The sequence below is a fragment of the Trachemys scripta genome, chromosome 6, assembly GCF_013100865.1.
Source record: "Trachemys scripta elegans isolate TJP31775 chromosome 6, CAS_Tse_1.0, whole genome shotgun sequence".
Lineage (NCBI taxonomy): Eukaryota > Metazoa > Chordata > Testudines > Emydidae > Trachemys > Trachemys scripta.
In genome coordinates this window covers 71,798,005-71,817,698 of record NC_048303.1, presented here as the reverse complement: position 1 = coordinate 71,817,698, position 19,694 = coordinate 71,798,005, and the positions used below count along the sequence as shown (strand labels likewise).

The window sequence follows — 19,694 nt, the reverse complement described above, 5'->3', positions numbered from 1 at the left end:
ATGCATGACCGATCTTCTCGGTCATGCATACAAAACCCCCCCCCCCCCCGTTTCTTGACTGCCACCTCCAGAACCTTCCTGCCCCCTGGCCCCCTTACCCTGCTGCTCAGAACAGGGTGTTGGGCTCTGTGCGAGCGGGACACGTGGCTGAGCTCCCCAGCACAACAAAACCCGGTCCCTGGCCCTGCACAACAAAACCCGGTCCCTGGCCCGGACCGGGCTGCAGGGGAGAGCTGCCCTTTTATCAGCACAAAGTGCTCTCGCTCCCGTTTTGCTACGCCGCATGGCAGAAACCGCTCCCAGTTGCAAAAGGGGAGGGCTGCACTTTGTGCTGATACACTTGCTCAGAATGCAGGGCGGATCCGGCTCCTCTACAGCTGCTCCGGAGTCCAGCCCGGGACTTTCCTGCAGCCCTCCCAGCCGCTCGGTCTGCTCTGCCGGGGGAGGGGGGAAATCCCGGACATTGTGAGTGCTTTACAAATTCCCCCCGGACGCTATTTTTAGTACAAAAAAGAGGACATGTCCGGGTAAATCCGGACGAATGGTAACCCTATTAATTGTTTTCAGTTCACATTTTTCCTTTTCTATGAAGAAACAAAGAAGTCAGGTAATAATTGTGTGCTAAATTGTATCTACCTCATTTCATCCATTTTCTTTGTGTCCTAGCAGAACTGTTTCACCTTTGTTGGACTATATTCAATATTACACATACCAAAATGACATTAAAATAACACTTGCTAAGTTGCAAAGTCAATCACTCAAAAATTCGGAAATGCCAGAATCAAGGTAGCTTGTGCAACCTTAATTTACTCCCCTTCTGTGCATGTGTTATGATAGTCTTAAATTACATGACCACATACTATTGTTTCCATAGAACTGCCACCTCATTCAGTGCACAGCATCAAATGGCGCTCACTTTATGAGCAGCAATTTAATATTTTGTTTTATCCTCATTGTTCAATGTGTGTCTGCAGGCCTTCTTTACTGCATGCTATTCAAACCGTGCTTTAAAGGAAGAATGATTAATTTCCTCATGGGCTTTCCAATAGCACTTTTCACTACAGTATCTGAGTGCTTCACAAATATTACTGAATTTATTTTCACAACACTCCTGTGAGGGGAGAGGGTATTATCCCCAATTTTACACCAGGGAATTGAGGCACAAAAAGATTAAGGCCAAAAGTATCCATTAATATTGGGTGTCCAACATGAGATACCCAGGCCCTGATTTTTCAGAAAACATATCCTTCTACAGGACTTAATATATTCAAAGCACAGTTCCCATGGACTTCAGCTGTGAACGCTCAGCACTTCTGCAAATCAGAACCCAGGGTCTCAAGTTGGGGAGCGAGAACATGAGGAATACACAAATAGTGAGCACCTGTGAAAACTCTGATTTAAATGACTTGTCCATCACTACATATGAACTCTTTGGCAGAGGGAGAGATAGAATCCAGTTCTCCAGGGTAGCATTTAATTGTCTTAACCACAAGATCATCCTTTCTCTTCCTGCAATCCTCTGTTCCCGGCACTATACACCTTCCCACTTCTGCAATAAATGAAACAGGAGTCCTACTGACAATGGACTGCTTCACTATACACAGCCTTGATTCATCCTTAGAGCAGGTCCATTCTGTGCATTCAATGGGGCAGGAGTCCTGTGGAAAAAATTTTATGTGATCATGTAAAGACTGTATCATAGCACATATACACAAGGGAGTCAAATTAAGGTTGCACAGGCAACTTTCATTCTGGCATTTCTTAACTTTTGCGTATACGACTTTGCAATCTTAATAATATTCTTTTAATGTACTTTGTGTGTCAGTTCCTAAGCTTTTAAAAAAGAAACTGAAACAAACCAAATTCCATCACTTATATGAGTCATCAGCAGGGTGCAAACCTTTAGATGGATCACAGAGACTTCCACCACTTGAGCATTTAATTGTGTAACTGACACCAAAGGATGATAATCTACCACTATATAGAATTGCAAGGAATGGGACACTTTCCCAGTATATTTCATAGGTATTTGCTGAAAACAAAGGAATGATCAGACTCAGGATCTTGGCTTCCATTCAAGGCTCTGGAGAGGAGTATGCTCTAGTGGGAACATACTCTTCTGCCCAATCCCTGCAAATGTAACTCCTTTTTTCCTGTCCCCACCCCACCCCTGGCTTCTCATCCCAGTCCCATTCTCCTCACCTTGCAAGCCCCAGCCTTCACTCCTCAGGTTCTCATCCCAGTCCCCTTGTCCAGCCATTCCTGAGTTCTCCCCACCAATCCCCAAGCTTCTTGTCCCTGTTCTACTTGCCCAGCCAGTCCCAATTCTCTGACTCCCAACTCCTCATCCAATCTGTATCTGCCCCCAAACCTGGCCTTCTGTTGCCACCCCCAGGCATGCTTTCCCCATTCCCACTAGCTCTCAATTTCAATCTTGTTCCCCAGGCTTCTTGTCAAATCTCAGTCACACACACACAGATCCTTGTCCCAATCTTTGTCCAGCTAGTCCCAGTTTTGCCCCAGTTCCTCGTCAAATTGGTCTCCCTCTCCCCCCACACCTCCTTCTCTCCATCCTACTGGCTCCCAGTCCCGGTTTCCTTGCACAGCCAGTCCCAGTCTCCCACAGCTCCTCATACAATGCCAGTCACACCCTTACCTACTGGGTCCCAGTTTCCACCATGGTTCTCAGTCTCTTTGCCCAGATTGCCCCAATCTCTCTCCTACAGCTCCCAGTCCCCTTACCCAGCCAGTCCCAGTATCCCTCCTGCCAACCTCCAGTCCAAGTTTCTGCACCCACCCCCGGCTTACTCCAGGTCCAGATTTTGTCTTCACTGCATTAAAATCAGGCAGGTTCCTCCTTCATGCTGCCTGGGCCTTGGTCTCATCAACAGCACAGGACAAAAAGCCTCCCTGCTCTCAGCCCCAGTACCTGGACCCAGACTCAGCAGAGCCTGCAGCAACCCAAAGCCACAAGTGCAGGGAGATTCCTGCTCAGCTCTGGGTTGGAGCATGCTCAATGCAGAAGGAATCTTTGGGGAATTTAGCTACTAAAAATCTAAAAAGTTTCTACTGAGCATGTGCAAACCACAATTTTTCCAAGGGTTATAATTTGGCCAAAAGAAACAGCATGGCAAATTTTAGCCTAGAAAGTTAAAGTTTGGCAAAGTTACGAACAACTGAACACAGACTCTTCAAATGGGAAGTGTGAGGCAATTTTAATAAGTGGTGCTACCAGCCTTGCCAATAAAAGATTACATTTGCCTTTGAAATACAATGCAAATCAAATTAGAAAACAAAAAACAAAACAAAAAACACACACTACTCTTGCAAAGAGTTACTCCGTATGGTCTGGTGCACGTAACCAGGTCAGAATTCCTTTGACAAGGATGGCAGTGCTATAGTAGAAAACCCAGAACTCCTCAAAAACATTCTTTTACTTCATTTACATAGTAGTGGTATTAGAGCAAGCAGAAACAAACGCGTAACGTTATTCTTTTACTCAGATTGCAGTTTAATTGATCTTTTGTGAGCATCTTCAGCTACCATCACTCTCATTTTTAATTGTGTTCATTAAAATAACATATCCCAGGGCTTGAAAAATTTACTAGACCTCCTAGAAAGCAGAGGGCCATAGAAAAAGAAAAGGGTGAGCACAAACTGAGAAGGCCTCTGTCGGAAAGGATCCTTGGATTTTTAACCAGAGTGTTGTCACTCGGCCAGTGTTTCTCAGTTAGTGGCTTGCAACCAAGGGGGTGGGGGTGGGGCACTCATGAGGCATGGAAAACTTTATTCTAATCCAAAGCAAAGAAAATCTCACCCCCACTTACCCTTATCCTTCACGGTCAAGTATTCTCTGTCAACCTCTCGAAACACACATACAAAGCTCAGAGCTGTTCCCAAGAAACTGGGCATTGCAGCTGGGCTGAGATTCCTGGGAAAAGAGATTGCCCTGCATGTTGTTTGCGACCACCTTTGTTCAAGCACTGGTATACAGAGGTAAATAAATCAACTAACACCAAGAATATACCCAGACTCCAGAGGACTGATGTCTCCTCCAATGGGATGCTGACCTGCAAGGCCCAGACATCTGCTACTGCTCAGTTTCAAAAGAAGGGGCAATAATATATATATACTCTTTTGCCTTCTGATTATCATGGCTTGTTTTTCTGGTCTAAAACAAAGCTCTTTAAAGAAAAATGTCACTGTAGTGTTGCAAGACTACAATCACTGTACAAGAAACAAGGTAACAATTTAAGTAAACTACCCAAAATGGACATTTAATTAACATATGATGTAGTAATTATTGCAAGTTGATTAAGATTTAATTGTAGCATATTACCATGTATGTAGCAGACAACTTAGTTACTTATTAATAAGAAACCATGCATAGAAGAACAGCATTTCATATTCATAATTCACACTGATAACAACGGTGCTTCATTCTTCTTAATAAATGAAATTAAGCTTAAAAGAGAAAAGAAGAATTCAGGAAATGTATTTTTTCCCTGTACAAATTGAATTGGTCTCTAAACAAGTACTTGATTTCAGAAAATATAGTATCAATAGGATTTCAAATCCCTTATGAGTCCTTACTTATCCCCTTCAAAATCCAATAGGCATAATGGCACACAATTGTCAGTAGTGTAACTATCTGAGAAGCCAGTGGCAGGTTCTGGACTGAGTAATTCATCTGCCAAAGTACTGATCCCACTTCCTCTTCATAATAAACATATTATTAACTGTATTTGATCTTTAAAATATAAAAGATCAGTCAAGGCGGTCTTCATTTTTCCTGAAGATGTCATAAAAGAAACTTGCTTAGAAATGATAGTGTGGGGTTTTCTAATCAGTTTTGGCTTCTAGCATTTTGTTTTATGTCCCTTGTTGACTGATGTCTGTTAAATGTTGAAGCTCAGAAATTTATATTCTTAACCTAGATGCAGCTCTGTGACAGACTATCAAATCATAGAGAAAATATCCTTGTACATCAGGTACGTAGCTAGAAGTAGTTTGGAGGGCCGGGGGACAACAAAACTCCCTTTTAATAACCTTAAGAAACTAGTAGTGCATTTGTTATTCAAGATGCTAGCCAAGTCATCACAGAAATAAATCAATGATAATAATTCATAGCCTTCATTCTGTATGCTACAGACAGGTTTTTCATTGTCAACAAATGCTACCTCCAACATTCGTAATTCTGTAATAGGTATTCAGATATGATTCACTTATTCAGTAGAGATAAGAGAATTAGGAGAAAGAGTTGCTTGATATGAAATGCCATACAGTAGCTACCCTATATCCAAATGCAATTGGGTTTCTTACTTTTATTTTGATCTTCCATCACTGTCAGACCACCATTCCTAAGTGCTCAATAATGTTAGTGTTATAAAGCGTGGTAAACAAAGGCGGAATACCAGAACTCCTGTACACTAAGCATGGTCTGTCAGAGCCTAATATACAGAAAGGGCAACTGTATTAGACTGTTTTCAGTGCCTAATAGATTCAAACCTAGGCACTGATGGTCAATTTTTGGTGTGAAGATCAAGGCAGGCCATGGATTTACTACAAGCAACCAATTTCATGTGAATGAAGTGACCCAAATGGCTGGTATTGTTTAAGAACACAGGGCTAGCTCCTCCACTGCTGTAAACTGACACAGTTGTAATATCATTATGTCACTTTATATCAGCTAAAGATCTGGCCCATGCAATTTACAAATAAGCAAAGGTCATCCAAGACATCATTTCTGCCCTTTTTTTTCCTTATTATTATTTTGGTTGATCTCATTTCATCATATCCCTCAACTCAGTCTCAGAGACAAGTCTGTGTGTCTCTTAAACTCAGTTCTTGGATCGCCTTTGCTATGGTATAATCAATACTTTTATTAACATTTGCATGACTTCATTCTTTACACCTAGTTCTCTGCTCTCATTTTTAAAGTAAAAAACCTCTTTAAAACAGGTTTCAAACAAAAAAATGCTTTTCAACAATAAAATATGTAAAAAGAGTAGATTAGGCTAATACAAACCAGTTTTTTCATTCTGGTGCAGTGATCTGCCTCTGGTCATCACTAACTCCCATTTCACAAGAACTGAACACGTAAGTTGTATTGATTTGGTTTTGGTGTCCTATAAAAACCTTCCTCCCAATACAATAAAATCCCCCCCATGGCCAGGTGGCAGCGATCAACACTTCATACGGTATTCCAGATGAATTTTATCAATACCTAAGAAGCCTTCTCCATTGCAAGTCTCCGATTCTATGATTCGCAGTAACTTACATTATCACTGCTTGTTGTGTAATTTACCCATCTGGCACTACTACATAGAATCTGATCTAAAGCAATGCACTAGCCTGATAGCAAGGCCACATCCCTATTCAGAGCCACTGCATAAGGCAATCACCAGGCCTTGTACGAGTATCCAGGTGTCTATGCAAAGTTGTCTGGTTAAGTTGGGTTGGTGTCAAATTCTCAGGAAAGGGACACTACCCTAACGCCAAACATTTCTGGAAGGGGCAACATGAGGAGGGCCATCACCCATCCCCATTAATTTTTACCTCCACTGAGGGAAATCTAATCCATGCTACCAATTCAAGCTGCCACAGTTGAAATCATGTGAACTGTAGATGCATCAATTGTACCACATGCCCACACCATCTCTTCAAAGCCCAAAGGTGCCTACACACGGAGAGGTTTATTCTCTGCTGATTACCTGTTACAGAAGGCCAAGATCAATGGCCTGAGCCAGAGAAACAACGGATCTGCCCAGCCTTCTTTCTGGTTCTGGATCTAAGATGGAAATGAACTTATAACCATGGGGAAACCCAGCTGTGGGTTTTGAAGGACTGAAACCTACCAGAATGCTAGGTTGGAGATGGGAGTGACCTCTAGTAAACTATTTAGCACATGTTTAGGTTCTTTTATTATTTTAATATAGTTCTCTGTACGGCTATTATAAGAATAAATGTGCTTGCTTACAAAGAGCTGTGTGGTAACTTATAACTGCAGACAATGCACAAGTGAAAGCCTTTGGAGAGAAAGCAAAGCACAGGTATGGACCCGTTTAGGCAGTCTGACTTGCTGGGGATATCACAGTGAAAATCTCCTCAGAAAGCAAAAGATATTAAATGTTGGCAGTGAGAAACTACCCTCTATGCCTAGCATCCTGCCTCAGATCACACATACAACAGTACCAGGAGAGTGCATCTACCACATTTCGAATACACATTTCTTGCAGACTGTATGATCACATCACCAACAGTGCCCACAGAAAAGAAAAGCATTTAGTTGGAAGCTAACAACTACCATTTATTAAAGGCAGCAGCATCACAGTCTTTGGATCAAGAATGGAGTGAATTTTAAATAATATTTTTGGATGCTGAATTGGAAAGCCTGGAAAATAATATTAGTTTAACCCCTTATGAACTCTAAGAGAAAAAGCTTTCATTTTGTAAAGATCACACACACAACACTCCATAGTCTGCCACCATGCCAGTCTGTTACTACTAAACTGGGAAAGAGAAGGTTACATTACTCACATTACTAAGGTTAACTTCATAGAAATACCTCAGCACAAATACTATCTGTGCATTGAATTTTTTATTCAGATTTTAAGAGTACAGAGATTAATGCTTTAAAATATGTACGTATCAAATTGTGAACTGACCAAAAAAAAAAAAAAAGCTTTGAAAACCATTGGTACTGTAGTCCAGATTAAACAGGAATACTGGAGTGAACTTGGGGAGAGGGGGGAATGGAGAGAAAAGAATGCAGAGAGAAAAGAAAAGCTGTTTTCAGAATTGGGAGTGTTAATACGAATCAACAAAAACTAAGTAACTCAAAGCTAAGGCTTTTATCTCTTTGTGTTCAGGAGAGTTCTGCAGAGGTTGGAATGTGAGGGACAAAACTAATCAGGACAGTTCACAAAGTTCATTTCAGTAATTGCATCTCATTGTGTTTGTCATGACAATTTAATTTGGAGGAGGAAAAGCACATACTAGTGCTAAAGACAAGTCCATGTTATGTACTGTATTAGGGACAGGAAATCTCACTTTCAAATCCACTATGTACTACTGGGTTTGAAATTAGGAACTGTTTATTATTGTGATTTTAATGCCAAAATTTTGAAGCTTGTTTTGGTAAGATAAATGTTTATTGGGAATGCTAATGTTCATAATATACCATTATTGCTGAATATGTAATAGATTTGATTTAATAACAAAAGTACTTGTGCCAATTTTGTTTTCAATAATTGGTATATCTTCAATTTATTTTAGCTAGCCTATTACTTTCTCATTAGAAATACTCGGTGTGCTTATTTAATGTTCTCTAAACAGTCATGGGAACTACTTTTTAAAAGCCATTTAGTTCTTGTCTTGTTTCAACAAAATATATGAAAGAAAGCATACAATGGAAGCAAGCACTTCAAAAATTACAGTATGCAAAAAAGAGTCAATCATTTTTGTTTTGCTTAATATTGGAGTTAGAAAAGACGCTGGACCTAATTCTCCATCCCTTTACATAAATGAAGATAGTGGAGTTGCACTTCAATACAGATAGTATAAAGGAACTGAGAATCAGACCCCATGTTGTTCATTTGCTAATGTTTTCATATTTATTTTTTACTTTAATTCCCTTTGGAGGAACATTACATGAACTTTCTATTGTAGTACAATGGTATTGGCAATGACAGCTAAAATTTTATAATCTACTAAATGATCGTAGTTTAGAAAATATAAATATAATCTTCTAGGCATTTAGTCAAACCTTCTATAATTCAGTTCATGACCCACAAGCTTTGGATTGCTGGTTCCCAGTAATAAATATAGGGACAGATACAGATACCCTTTACACCCACTGAGTAGTACCTTACTCTGCTAACTTCAGAGGATAACTTGTCATATAAAGTGCAACTCAACATGAATTAAGGGTAACTTAATCTGGCCCTTAGCTTTCAATATGCATCAGGGGAAAGGGCATAATTCCTTTCTTAGTATACCACATGAGGGAGAAAAAAAAAAAAAAACAAATGTGATTCAAGATTGACCTAATGCAGAAGTTCCCAAGAAAGGCTTCAATAAAAACCATGTTTTAAAATTACAAGCATTCTTCTGATTACTGAGCAAACTTAATCTGCAATGAGTTCTGGAAATGATTCAACCTTCAGTGCTGTCAAACTCCATTATGCACTGTGGCACATATTGCAAGAAACAATGGATGAGTGTGTTAACCTTTAAATACATATGAACATTCTATTATCTATGGAGAAGAGAGGACTGACAATACTCTTTCTGTCTGGAGGAGATTGCTACTAACTATTCCAGTTCATTTTAATTTAATAATATTAAACCAAAAATGAAACACCAATGGACTCAAACCCCCTCTGCAATGAACATAAAGTGCAGCAGAATTGCTACTGTTTTGCGGGCTGTGAGAAGGGACTGAGCAGACATTTTTCGGCCCCCTTCATGCTTAAAGCAAGCTCTTCAATAGCTCTCATAATGAGAGCATGATAGGAGAGGACATTGTGAATGGCATGCATGGATACCTAGAGAGTCAATGACTTATAACCAAACAAGAGACTGGTCACAAGCCACGTGGGAAGGGGGCATAGGCTGCAGCCTTTCACCACAGAGCCTATGAGCTAATGTAGCAATGGCTTAGCTATACAGGCAAAGTGCACCTTTCCTCAGGATTAGCACAAAAAGAGTGCTTCCTCCCTATACCACTTCTATTTTTCCCCCTGTACTAAGGGGATTGTCATAAATCAGGCTTTGCACAGCAAACCACAGCTTCACCCAATATTTGCAAGTTTGAGTTATTTCCAAGAAATCTGCAAACTTCTAGAATAAAAACCATTTAATTTAATCATCTTTTTCATTGCAGGAATTGACAGTTCCAAACATTATAAAAAAGGTGAAATAGCAAAAGGTTCCCATGAATGTCTGTATAATGAGAAAATTAGATTACAGGGTACTATGAGATTAATGTTATATTTGTAAAGAAATACATATTTATATGACAATTTAAACTGTAATAGCTACATATGGCTATGGCTACCCAAGCAGCATCTGTAAAATATACCTTCCAACTACACGAGGCCAGGAAATTATGCTCCATCTTGTCAGATGAGACTTGGCCACAATCACTCATGCATCTCCAGTCTCAATAATTACAATGCACTGAAGCTGGAAATGATACCACAGGCACTGAAAATGCTCCAGCTGGTGCATGATATGACAGCCCACTGACTAACCAAAACAGGGTGTCACAAGCACATCACTCTCGTGCTTCGTACACTAGCAACCATCAAATACTACACTAAAATTTAAGTCTCGGTCTTAATCTACACCACCTTCAACAAGTGGGGCCCGGGCTATCTCAGGGACTCTCTCTCTCTCTCTCCCAACCACATTAGCTGTTTTCCACTGGATCTATCAAAAGTGGGACTAAAGAGAGTAGGAGAGAGACAGACATCTCTGTGGCTAGTCCACAGCTTCTGGAACACTGTTCTACAAGAGTTAACAATAATCATGAGCCAGGACAATGTGCAAAACCCAGATCTTCAACCCAGCTTTCCCACACAATAACAATTATCATCATTTTTAATAATCTCTACGCATGTGTGAAAAAAGGAAGCTTCAACAGGTGCATGTTACTTTACTTATGAAATGTAACAATTCTGATACCATTGTGAAGAGTATGTATAATGTCTAGATTAGACAATATTCATAACTAAAAAAAAGTGTTTATGTTTCACCTTTTATGCTTCTTATTAGCTTTCTGAACTTCATTTTGCCGAGAGAGGGAAACTAGTCTGGTTATTCACCTTTTTAAAGTCAGTTTCACTTTCTGGTTCTATTGAATTGCCTCAGTGTTACTGCGTTTGGTTTACAAAGGTGCAAAGAGAGGTTGCGGGGGGTTCTAAACAGAGGGTTTTCAAGGTTCGTTTTGCTTTTAATTTAATTTTAATTTAATGAAAATCTCTCAATTCAAGTTACATGCTTTGAAACCCCTTAATTAATTTTTAATTTTCATTATAATAACTGAATGAGAAAGAACAGGAGTGTTAGATTTTACATAGTGCATTTTGTCATTATGTTTAACAAAATTGGTGTTCACTGAGTTTTTGATAGGCTTATGAAACCTTCTTCCATTAAGATAGTTGTGCCCAAAGCTGAGGAGACTGGCAAAAACTTCTGAGACAACGTCAAGGACAGTCCTTAGCCCGCCCACCCACCCACACAGATTTTGTATTGCCCCAGTTTCTTAATCAAAATATTGTGCAGTACCAAGTGAAGTATGTGTGTGTATATACACACACAAGTCAAATGATTATAAATTGTAAATAATGAATAAGGACAGGTCACTGATTCAGAGCGATCTGGATTGCTTGGTAAACTGGGAACAAGAAAACCATATGCATTTTAATATGGCTAAGTGTAAACGTATGCATCTAGGACCAAAGAACATAGGCCATACTTACAGAATGGGGAACTGAATCCTGGAAAGCAGTGCTCTGAAAAGGACATCAAGGTCATGGTAGATAATCAATTGAATATGAGGTCCCAGTGCAATGCTGTGGCCAAAAGGGTTAATGTGAACCCTGAATGTATAAACAGGGGAATCTTGAGTAGGAGGAGGGAAGTTATATTATCTCAGTATTTGGCACTGGTGCATATACTATTGGAATATTACGTCCAGTTCGGATGTCCACAATTTAAGAATGTTGATAAATTGAAGAATGATTAAAGGATTGGAAAATACGCCTTACACTGATAGACTCCAGGAGCTCGATTTCTTTAGCTCATGAAAAAGAAGGTTAAGGACTGACTTGTTCACAGTCTAAAAGTACATCCATGGGGAAACAGAAATTTGATAACAGAGGGCTCTTCTGTCTAGCAGACAAAGGTATGACAAGATCCACAACCATTGGAAGTTGAACCTAGACAAATTAACACTAGAATTTTTTTAAGAATGAGAACAACTAGCCACTGAATCAACTTACCTAGGTTTTGTGGGGGATTCTCCGTCACTGGAAATTTTTAAATTAAATATATATATATATTTAAAGATAGGTTCTAGTTCATATAGGAATTAGTTCAAGGAAGTCCTATGGCCTGTGCTACACAGGAGATCTGATTTGATCATAATGGTCTCTTCTCACCTTAAAATCTATGCATCTATAAATATTCATATACACACACACACACATACATACTAAACAGAAAGTTATGGCTGAAATCTTAAAAATGTATCTGAGTTTAGAACCCAATCTTTCTCCCACTGAAGTCAATGGCAAAACTTCCAAGAACAGATTCATGTTTTTGCTATACTACAGTTTGTTTTCTGATCACTGTCAGAAGCATCTAGATTGCATGAAGTTCATACAAGCATACATTGTAATACTTATTCTAACAGTGGTACTATTTTTATTTTAAAACCAAAATTATATATGTTCTATTTAGTTCATGGTTGTACAATATATTGTACTTTCAAGTAACTTAGTGTTTCACAAGCAGAATGAATGTAGCTGAAAACAAAATTTAGCTAACATAAATTTGACAGCATTCTTCCTTCTGTCAAGCCATATGATGTTAATAAATAGTGTTGTGTGTATACATTGGTTCTTTCTATTAATTGTATATTGTACAAGAATGAAAGGAGTTGCTAGCTTATGGCAACTTGATTCCAGTCAGATGCAAAGAAATCTCACCCAGCATCACATCAGCATTTAATGTGTCCCTGATAATCCTAAACTAAGCATCAGAGGTTCAGGACCACATATGAGCTTCGTAGCTATTTACTGAACATCTGTAAGAATTTTACTTTAATACATTTGTACTTTTGTAACATTTTAAATGTATAAATATTTTATATACTCTTAGCTATGAAAGGAGTAACAAAACTATGATTCAGTTAACTATTTATGGCCCTTTTTGGTATCACTGAACAGATCACAAGTGAAGAATCTGTGCAGTGCTTCAAATACATAGTGAATCATACTCTGCACTCATTACAAAAGTGAAGGCAAAGATTGCAGCTGCATATCTCATCAAGGAAATGGGATGGGGAAAGCTGAGGGAGAAGTATACTCCTGGCAAGAATAGCAAATCTTGGAGCATATAATCCAGATGTGTAAGCAACCAGTCACAAGACATCTTGGCCTTGATGCCTACACAAAGCACTATTCCTGGCCACACCAGTACAACACACATGAAGGCTCCAGTCTAAGGAACACACAGTGCTGTACATCAGTCTTCCACTCTGTCAATCAGACCTGGATATATGGGCTACTCTACCATGCTGCACTCAGAGCATATCTACCAAGGATATATTAACAGTGGTGGAGGGCTGAGGATTAAGGAACCCTTCTCTCCAAATCCCGTTGTAGCATGTGCATCTGATCATGCCTGAACTATGACCTCTGAATGCTGGAATGTCATTCCATAACACAGTGAGGGTATCGCTGCCCACACATCAGGGATTTGGATGCACGATAGGATTAGAGAGACAACAATCATGCTTCCATCTCCTAGAGGGGGAGTCTCTGTAAATAGCCTACTGCTGCACATTGCTTGTTATTTCAGGTTCTGACCTGAAGTACTGTATCTTCCCAGCTGTGCACAATAGTCTTGAGCGAAGAAACTGAGACTATTGGGAATGGAGCTATGATATGTCTGTGCAAATTTATCCTAAAGATGGTGAATACGGAATATTCCACATAAACATGCTTATTTCACCCACAAGAACTGCACACTGACCTTATCATAGGAGAAGAGCAGCCACCTCAGTAACGAATCGGGCCATTTGTTTTATCTATCAATTTTACCATCACCTGGCACACATTACCGGTTGCTCAGTTCACTCCCGAGTTTCCTATCTCATAACTTCATTGAAATTGAACATTATGGAAAGGGGTCGGAAAGGATTATTTATCCTTTTTTTAGTTACCGAAAACACAGAGCTCTTTGGGAGGGCTCAGAATGGGGGAGGTGGAACTGGGGAAGACAGGATTTCTTTTGATGCATGAATTAGGATATTCCAAGATTTCCAGGGAATTTGGGGTGGGGGGTGAGTTTGATTCGGTCCTACAACCATAATTTCTGATGAGAGTCCATCAACTGAACAATATTCTAAATTCCAAACTTAGGAACCACCATGTTCAAACCGTGCCCACTAGAGCTTATGTTTCTCATGCGAGATACACACCTCCATTTTGGATTGCACTGAACACTGGCAATGGCTACAACAGCTGCTTCCTTTTGATAAAAGACTGAAGCACATCCATTCACCAATTAAAAGCTCTGCAAATATTTCACAAATTACTTTCAGAAATCTGTTCTGGTTGATGAGTTTTTCCATCTCTATAAAAGTATTTACCAAATGATTCGATATTTGAGATTTCCCTAGTGCAATCAACACAGGAGGGGGGAGCCTTTCAAATAACAATGACACTATATTACAGATACAAGACAAACCCCTTTCCCACTGAACTCACAGAGAATGCAGAATTTGGACTACAACATGCATTCTATGTCCATCAATACCAAACAGAAAGGAAATAATTCCTTATAGTTCTTAAACAAGAGGACAGAAATTCAGTAGCACATATTGTCTTATGGTTTCTTATAGTGCCATCACCTTAACATCTAAGTGCTTCACAGGTAAATAGGTAAATTCCATCTGCAGAACAAGAACCAGTGTTAAAAATCTTTCAAAAAGACTCGGACATCCAGTACTCTGGATGGGCGAATTTTAAAATGAACTACATTAGGGCATACTCTTGTGGTGGTTGGTGAATATTCTGAAGGGGCCAAAAAAAAATATTAAACAAACAGGTGCCATACAGCTCAGTTTAAACAGCACGTTCTTCCAATACAAGATATGTGCTGCAATTAACACACACCCATAATAGTTTTTTCTTCTAGCAACAACACAAGTATGGCTGTTTCTAATGAGTAAATTGCACCCATGGAAGGACCAGACATACATCAACTGCAACTCAGAACTTGTCTCTCATACTATTCCATCCTAACAAATCTCCCAGTCACTCCTTCACTCTCCTAAGTGTTTTGTGGCTGCCTTAGCCTAAACTTATCAATAAATCATGGTAAATTATATAAAGTTTAACTTCTGCGCCACAATAACTCCATTACAACAGATGATGTAATTTTGTCTTCTGTTTTGAAAGGAATTTTAATATCTTCAAGACTTGTGTGTCTGGATTTCACTGAAATAAATTAAGTTAAGCAAGGTTTTGCCTGTTTCTTAATACACTGGAGTATCTCTCTCAAATGTGCTCCTTACCCAGATAAACATGTAAAGCTGTCTCAAGCAGTTGGGCTCTCAAGATTTCATATGGAAGTATCTGAAGAGGTTGCAGAAGGCTAACAGGTCACATCAGATAGCTTTGGCCCTATTTTTATGTTTAAAACCAACCTTTTCTAAAAAAAAAGAGAGAGAGAGAGAGAGAGAGAGAGAAAAGAGCATTGGGCATTACTATCATTGTACTTGTTGCTACCTTGGAATGCTACAGGAGTCCTCCTCTTTCTCTGACCTTCAAGGCCATAGCTACTGAAGTGACCAGTAGGAAACACGTAGGGCAAAGAACAGGTGGGAGAAAGTTAATTTAAGTGGAATACTGCACAACCAAATGTAACTCTATGGTACAGGAGTAATCACATCCACTCTCCATACCAATTATTTTGAGAGAGTTCACTTCTGAAGCACTGAATCTTTCAACTCACCAGTGCATTAACTATGCATGCAACTAACAGCTACCATTCAAAAAATTATATCATAAAAGATCCCAATCCTAAACATATGTTTGAGCCAGAAACAAACGCAGTATTTGTCAATTTGGCAGCTGCAGATTTCCGTAAAAGTACAAAAGAGATCTGAAAATGCAATATGGTGCATTTTTTCTTAAAAATAAAAATAAAAGCAAAAATAGAGTAGAGCAGAAGGCAAATTCTCAGATTGCCACACTCCTGAAAAAGAAATTCATCCTGGTACAGTACGAAGAGGAACATTAACACCACAAGAAAAGGCACTATATAAAAGAGTCTAACTGTGGCACATATGCAGTAAAGATGGAGGATAGCCAAAACATTTCCAAAAGAACATTGTGTATTTGATTTAGAATGCAAATAGAAGAAGGAAAGATTTGCCTTACAGTTTATAGCTCTGCCAGGTTCCACAATGAAATGTACTTGGTTTTAGTATTTACCATGCTTTGAAATAGTAAAAACTGTTTACTAATTCACAGGCAACATTTCACTGCCTATAAAACCAGCATTTTATGTCTGATAGTCTATATTTAATATACAATAAACTGCCTGGAGTTTTATTTAAAGCACGATGCTTCAAAGTCCTTCCAAATGCACAGCAATATCTATACACAACCTATATAGAGGCTCTGCAAAGCCAGACTCTTAATTTAGCATATCTTCAGTTACTCCCTGTTACTCCCTGTTCAAATAAAGTACATTACAGGATATGTTGAGAATTCTTGGGTGGATTTAGCCTATACTATAAATGTAGCAGTCACATAGCAAGCTTCCAAAGACTTTTCTCAAAATAACTACAGTGCAAGATGTATTTAACTTTTATGAAGACAATGTTTTAAGAGGATATTATAAATAATTTCATATGCAACACTTATCTGTGGTACAATGATGGCTCTTTACAAAAAGGATACTTAAATTATTATTCACAGGTGTTAGCATAGCTTCTAAGCACTGATTAAGAATCATTGTTATAAGAAGTGTTTACATTTTTTCAAAATTTGCACTCCTTAACAGTGCTTCCTTTTCATGCACACAGCTTTCAAGTTATAGCCCAACAGTACTGGAATTTTAGAGTTTTGGTTTCACTTCTAACTGGGAAAAGAAGTTCCAAACAAGCCATTCCCACTCCCATCAGGCAGAGGTAAACCTAGTTCTCTCTTACAGATACAGTCAGCCAGAACAGACATATCTGCTTAAATGAAACATGCCACAGTAAATGATGACACTTGACCTCCAACTACAGAGATCTTGTTTGCTTACTAGAGGAAACCCAGGAGTCTGATTATATGTACAGAATGATTTACATTCATGGGGCAGAACACAAGGTAGGTTCTGAACAACATGTACTAGTGCAGCAACAGAAGCCAATTAATTCTAGCAACATTTTTAAATGTCCAAAGAACTGCTATTCAAATAAGAACAAGAAACAGGTTTCTGTTTTTAAAACATCCTCAAAGAATACAAACACATAGAGGACAGGTAGCACATTAATGGAAAATTACAGACATCTTCCAGAAAGAGTGAAAAATCTTGGACTGTGATTAGTTTAATCATGCTCATATAGAGATTGCATCTGTTATTAGTGGATATATATTTATATAATCTAAATGTTAACACATCACTGAATTAAAGACTGCCTCTGAAGGCAGAAGACTGTTGACTAAACTTGTTGAAAATAATGTTAAAATAGAAAACTAATGTTTGAGAGCAAAAAACACAGCCTAATACAAATGTCAAATAACGGATTACAGGCAATGCACACAAACTTTGGACTTGAATTTCAATGCATAATCCAATCCAACCATCTGTCGACCAGTTGTGTAGCAAAATCAAGATTTGGGGCAAGCTCCAAAAAGGGCAGCCAAGTTACATTATTTTAGCTACAGTATTTTGATACTTAAAAACATCTCCGCGGTAATTACATTCTGTCTGCAGATTAACCTACAGAAGCTGACACTCGTCCCTGACCAAAGAAACATTACAATGGATTCCCAGATATCTAAAATTCAACAGATATTTTGCCTGATGTTAACGTTAGAGCAAGAGGGAACCTTTCCCCCCATGGAGATGCCCCGTATAACCCCGGTGCAGCGAAGGCCACTTCTCCAAGGCAGGAGCTGTAATAAGTTCAACAGTCCTCCTCCATCTCATAAACATTGCATCCGCAACAGCCAGGCACAGCAACACCACGCCGGGAGTCAGGGCGTAAGTGGCACATCAGCTCAGAGACGGGCACAAGCCTCTCCCTCGCAGAGTAGCTAAAGGCAAACCTGAATCCCCAGGAATGGATGGGGATGTGTGTGTCTGGAAATACCTACAGACCCCTTTGCTTTAAAGGGCTAGAGAGTCATAATCCCCCTTCCCTCCTCCCCTCGAAACACAGAGAAAACCGGTGAGCGGGAGGAGAGGGGGTGATGGAGACCCCTGAACGCAAGTGCCTAAGAGCCCCCCCTCTCAGCCGCTACTGGGTGGCAAACCCCACTCCAGAAAGAGATTTCCCTTGAATTCATCATTCACAAAAACAACAGCGCCTTTTCCGCGCCTTCCCGTCTCCATCGCTCTCCGGAGAGCACCGGGAACAACTGACTGGGACACACCGAGCCAGCCACCACAGGGGCTGCCTGGCTTTCTGCACCCCCCGCGCAGAGACACCAGTTGATTTCCCCTTGGCAAAGACAAAGTGTAACCAGCCTGTGCCCAGCCCCGTGCGCTGCTCGCGAGGCGCTCTCTGGCTCCCAAAGAGTTAGCAAGTCTGTCCGCCCTATCGGGAACGTGGGGCTGCCCCACGCCTCTCCGGTGCAGCGCCGCTCACCTCCTTGAGTTCCTTGGCCACGTCTTTCAGGTCCCCCAGGACTAATTCCAAATCCTCCACGATGATCTTGATCTGTTCCTTCACCTTGGCTTTGGAGGCTGCGGGCGGCCCCTCGGGTGGCGAGGAGGAGGCGGGGGTCCCCTTGGACTTGGCTGACATTCTTTGGGGGAGCGATGTGTGGGGAGGGGGTATGCAGGTCAGGAGAGCTGGGTAACCAGCGGGTGCCCGGTCCCGTCCCTCGGGCTCCCGGAGCTCCTGCAGCTGCTGTCTTCCTCCCCGCACATTTTGGGCTCAGGGCTCCGCCACGCTCCGCTCTCCGCCGGGTGGCTGCACCGCGCTGCTGCCATCAACTCCCCGTGATCTGCACTGAGAGCGCCCGGGCTGCAGACCGGCGGACGGTGCGCCTGCGCCTGGCTCCCTCCCTCCCGTAGGCACCCGCGCACGCACAGGGTATGCCGCTCACTGAAGGGAGAGAGCCGGTGTGAGGGGAAGCCGTGCGTGCGATCCCTGCTGTGCCCACCCCGGCAGCCTGCCTGACTCTCCTCCGACCTCCCGCCACGGGTCGAGCCTAAACCCACAATCCCCGAGTACGCACTTCAGGACTGCTTGGTCCAGAGAGGGGGGAGGGTAGGTTGGTGGAGAGGGGCAGGAGGTTTTTTACGCAAACTTTCCCCCCTTTTTTTTTCTCTGTGCAAACTCGCCCTGAGCAAGGGATCTGCCCGCTTCCTCTCCACTACCCGGGGTCAGATGATTCCCCTTTACAAGTGCATTGGGGGAGAAGGTGTGAGTGCGTAAGAGACAGGAGAGGAGGAGGTAGTTACAACTCCTCTAGAGAAGGCACTTCCTTTGCGGCGCACAGTCTCTTCTTGGAGCGCTGCGTGCTGCTGGAATGGCTGGATCACGCTTGCAGGCGACCGCTCCGGCAGTGGTTATTTCGTCTCTTTCACGCTACCCAGCGGGAGCTTCTCTGTGTTAGTTCAGGGTCAGTTTTCGCCACCTCCCAGACACACAAGCGAAGCACTTTTACACACCGCCGGAGCCTGGCAAAACTCCCCCCGACGATCGGATCTGGTTCTGCTGCTCACAGAAC

General features: G+C 40.9%; 1 protein-coding gene across 3 annotated transcripts in view; it reads right to left on the bottom strand.

Moving 5' to 3' along the window:
* Positions 1-19,173, bottom strand: part of PRR16 (proline rich 16) — a 238,094-nt gene extending 218,921 nt beyond the window's left edge. For all 3 annotated transcript variants that reach the window (XM_034774797.1, XM_034774796.1, XM_034774795.1), the window contains exon 1: positions 18,605-19,173. In XM_034774797.1, the coding sequence (XP_034630688.1) occupies positions 18,605-18,763 (159 nt within the window). In that variant the 5' untranslated portion in view covers positions 18,764-19,173. The remainder of the gene's footprint in view (positions 1-18,604) is intronic.
* Positions 19,174-19,694: the final 521 nt, after the last annotated feature.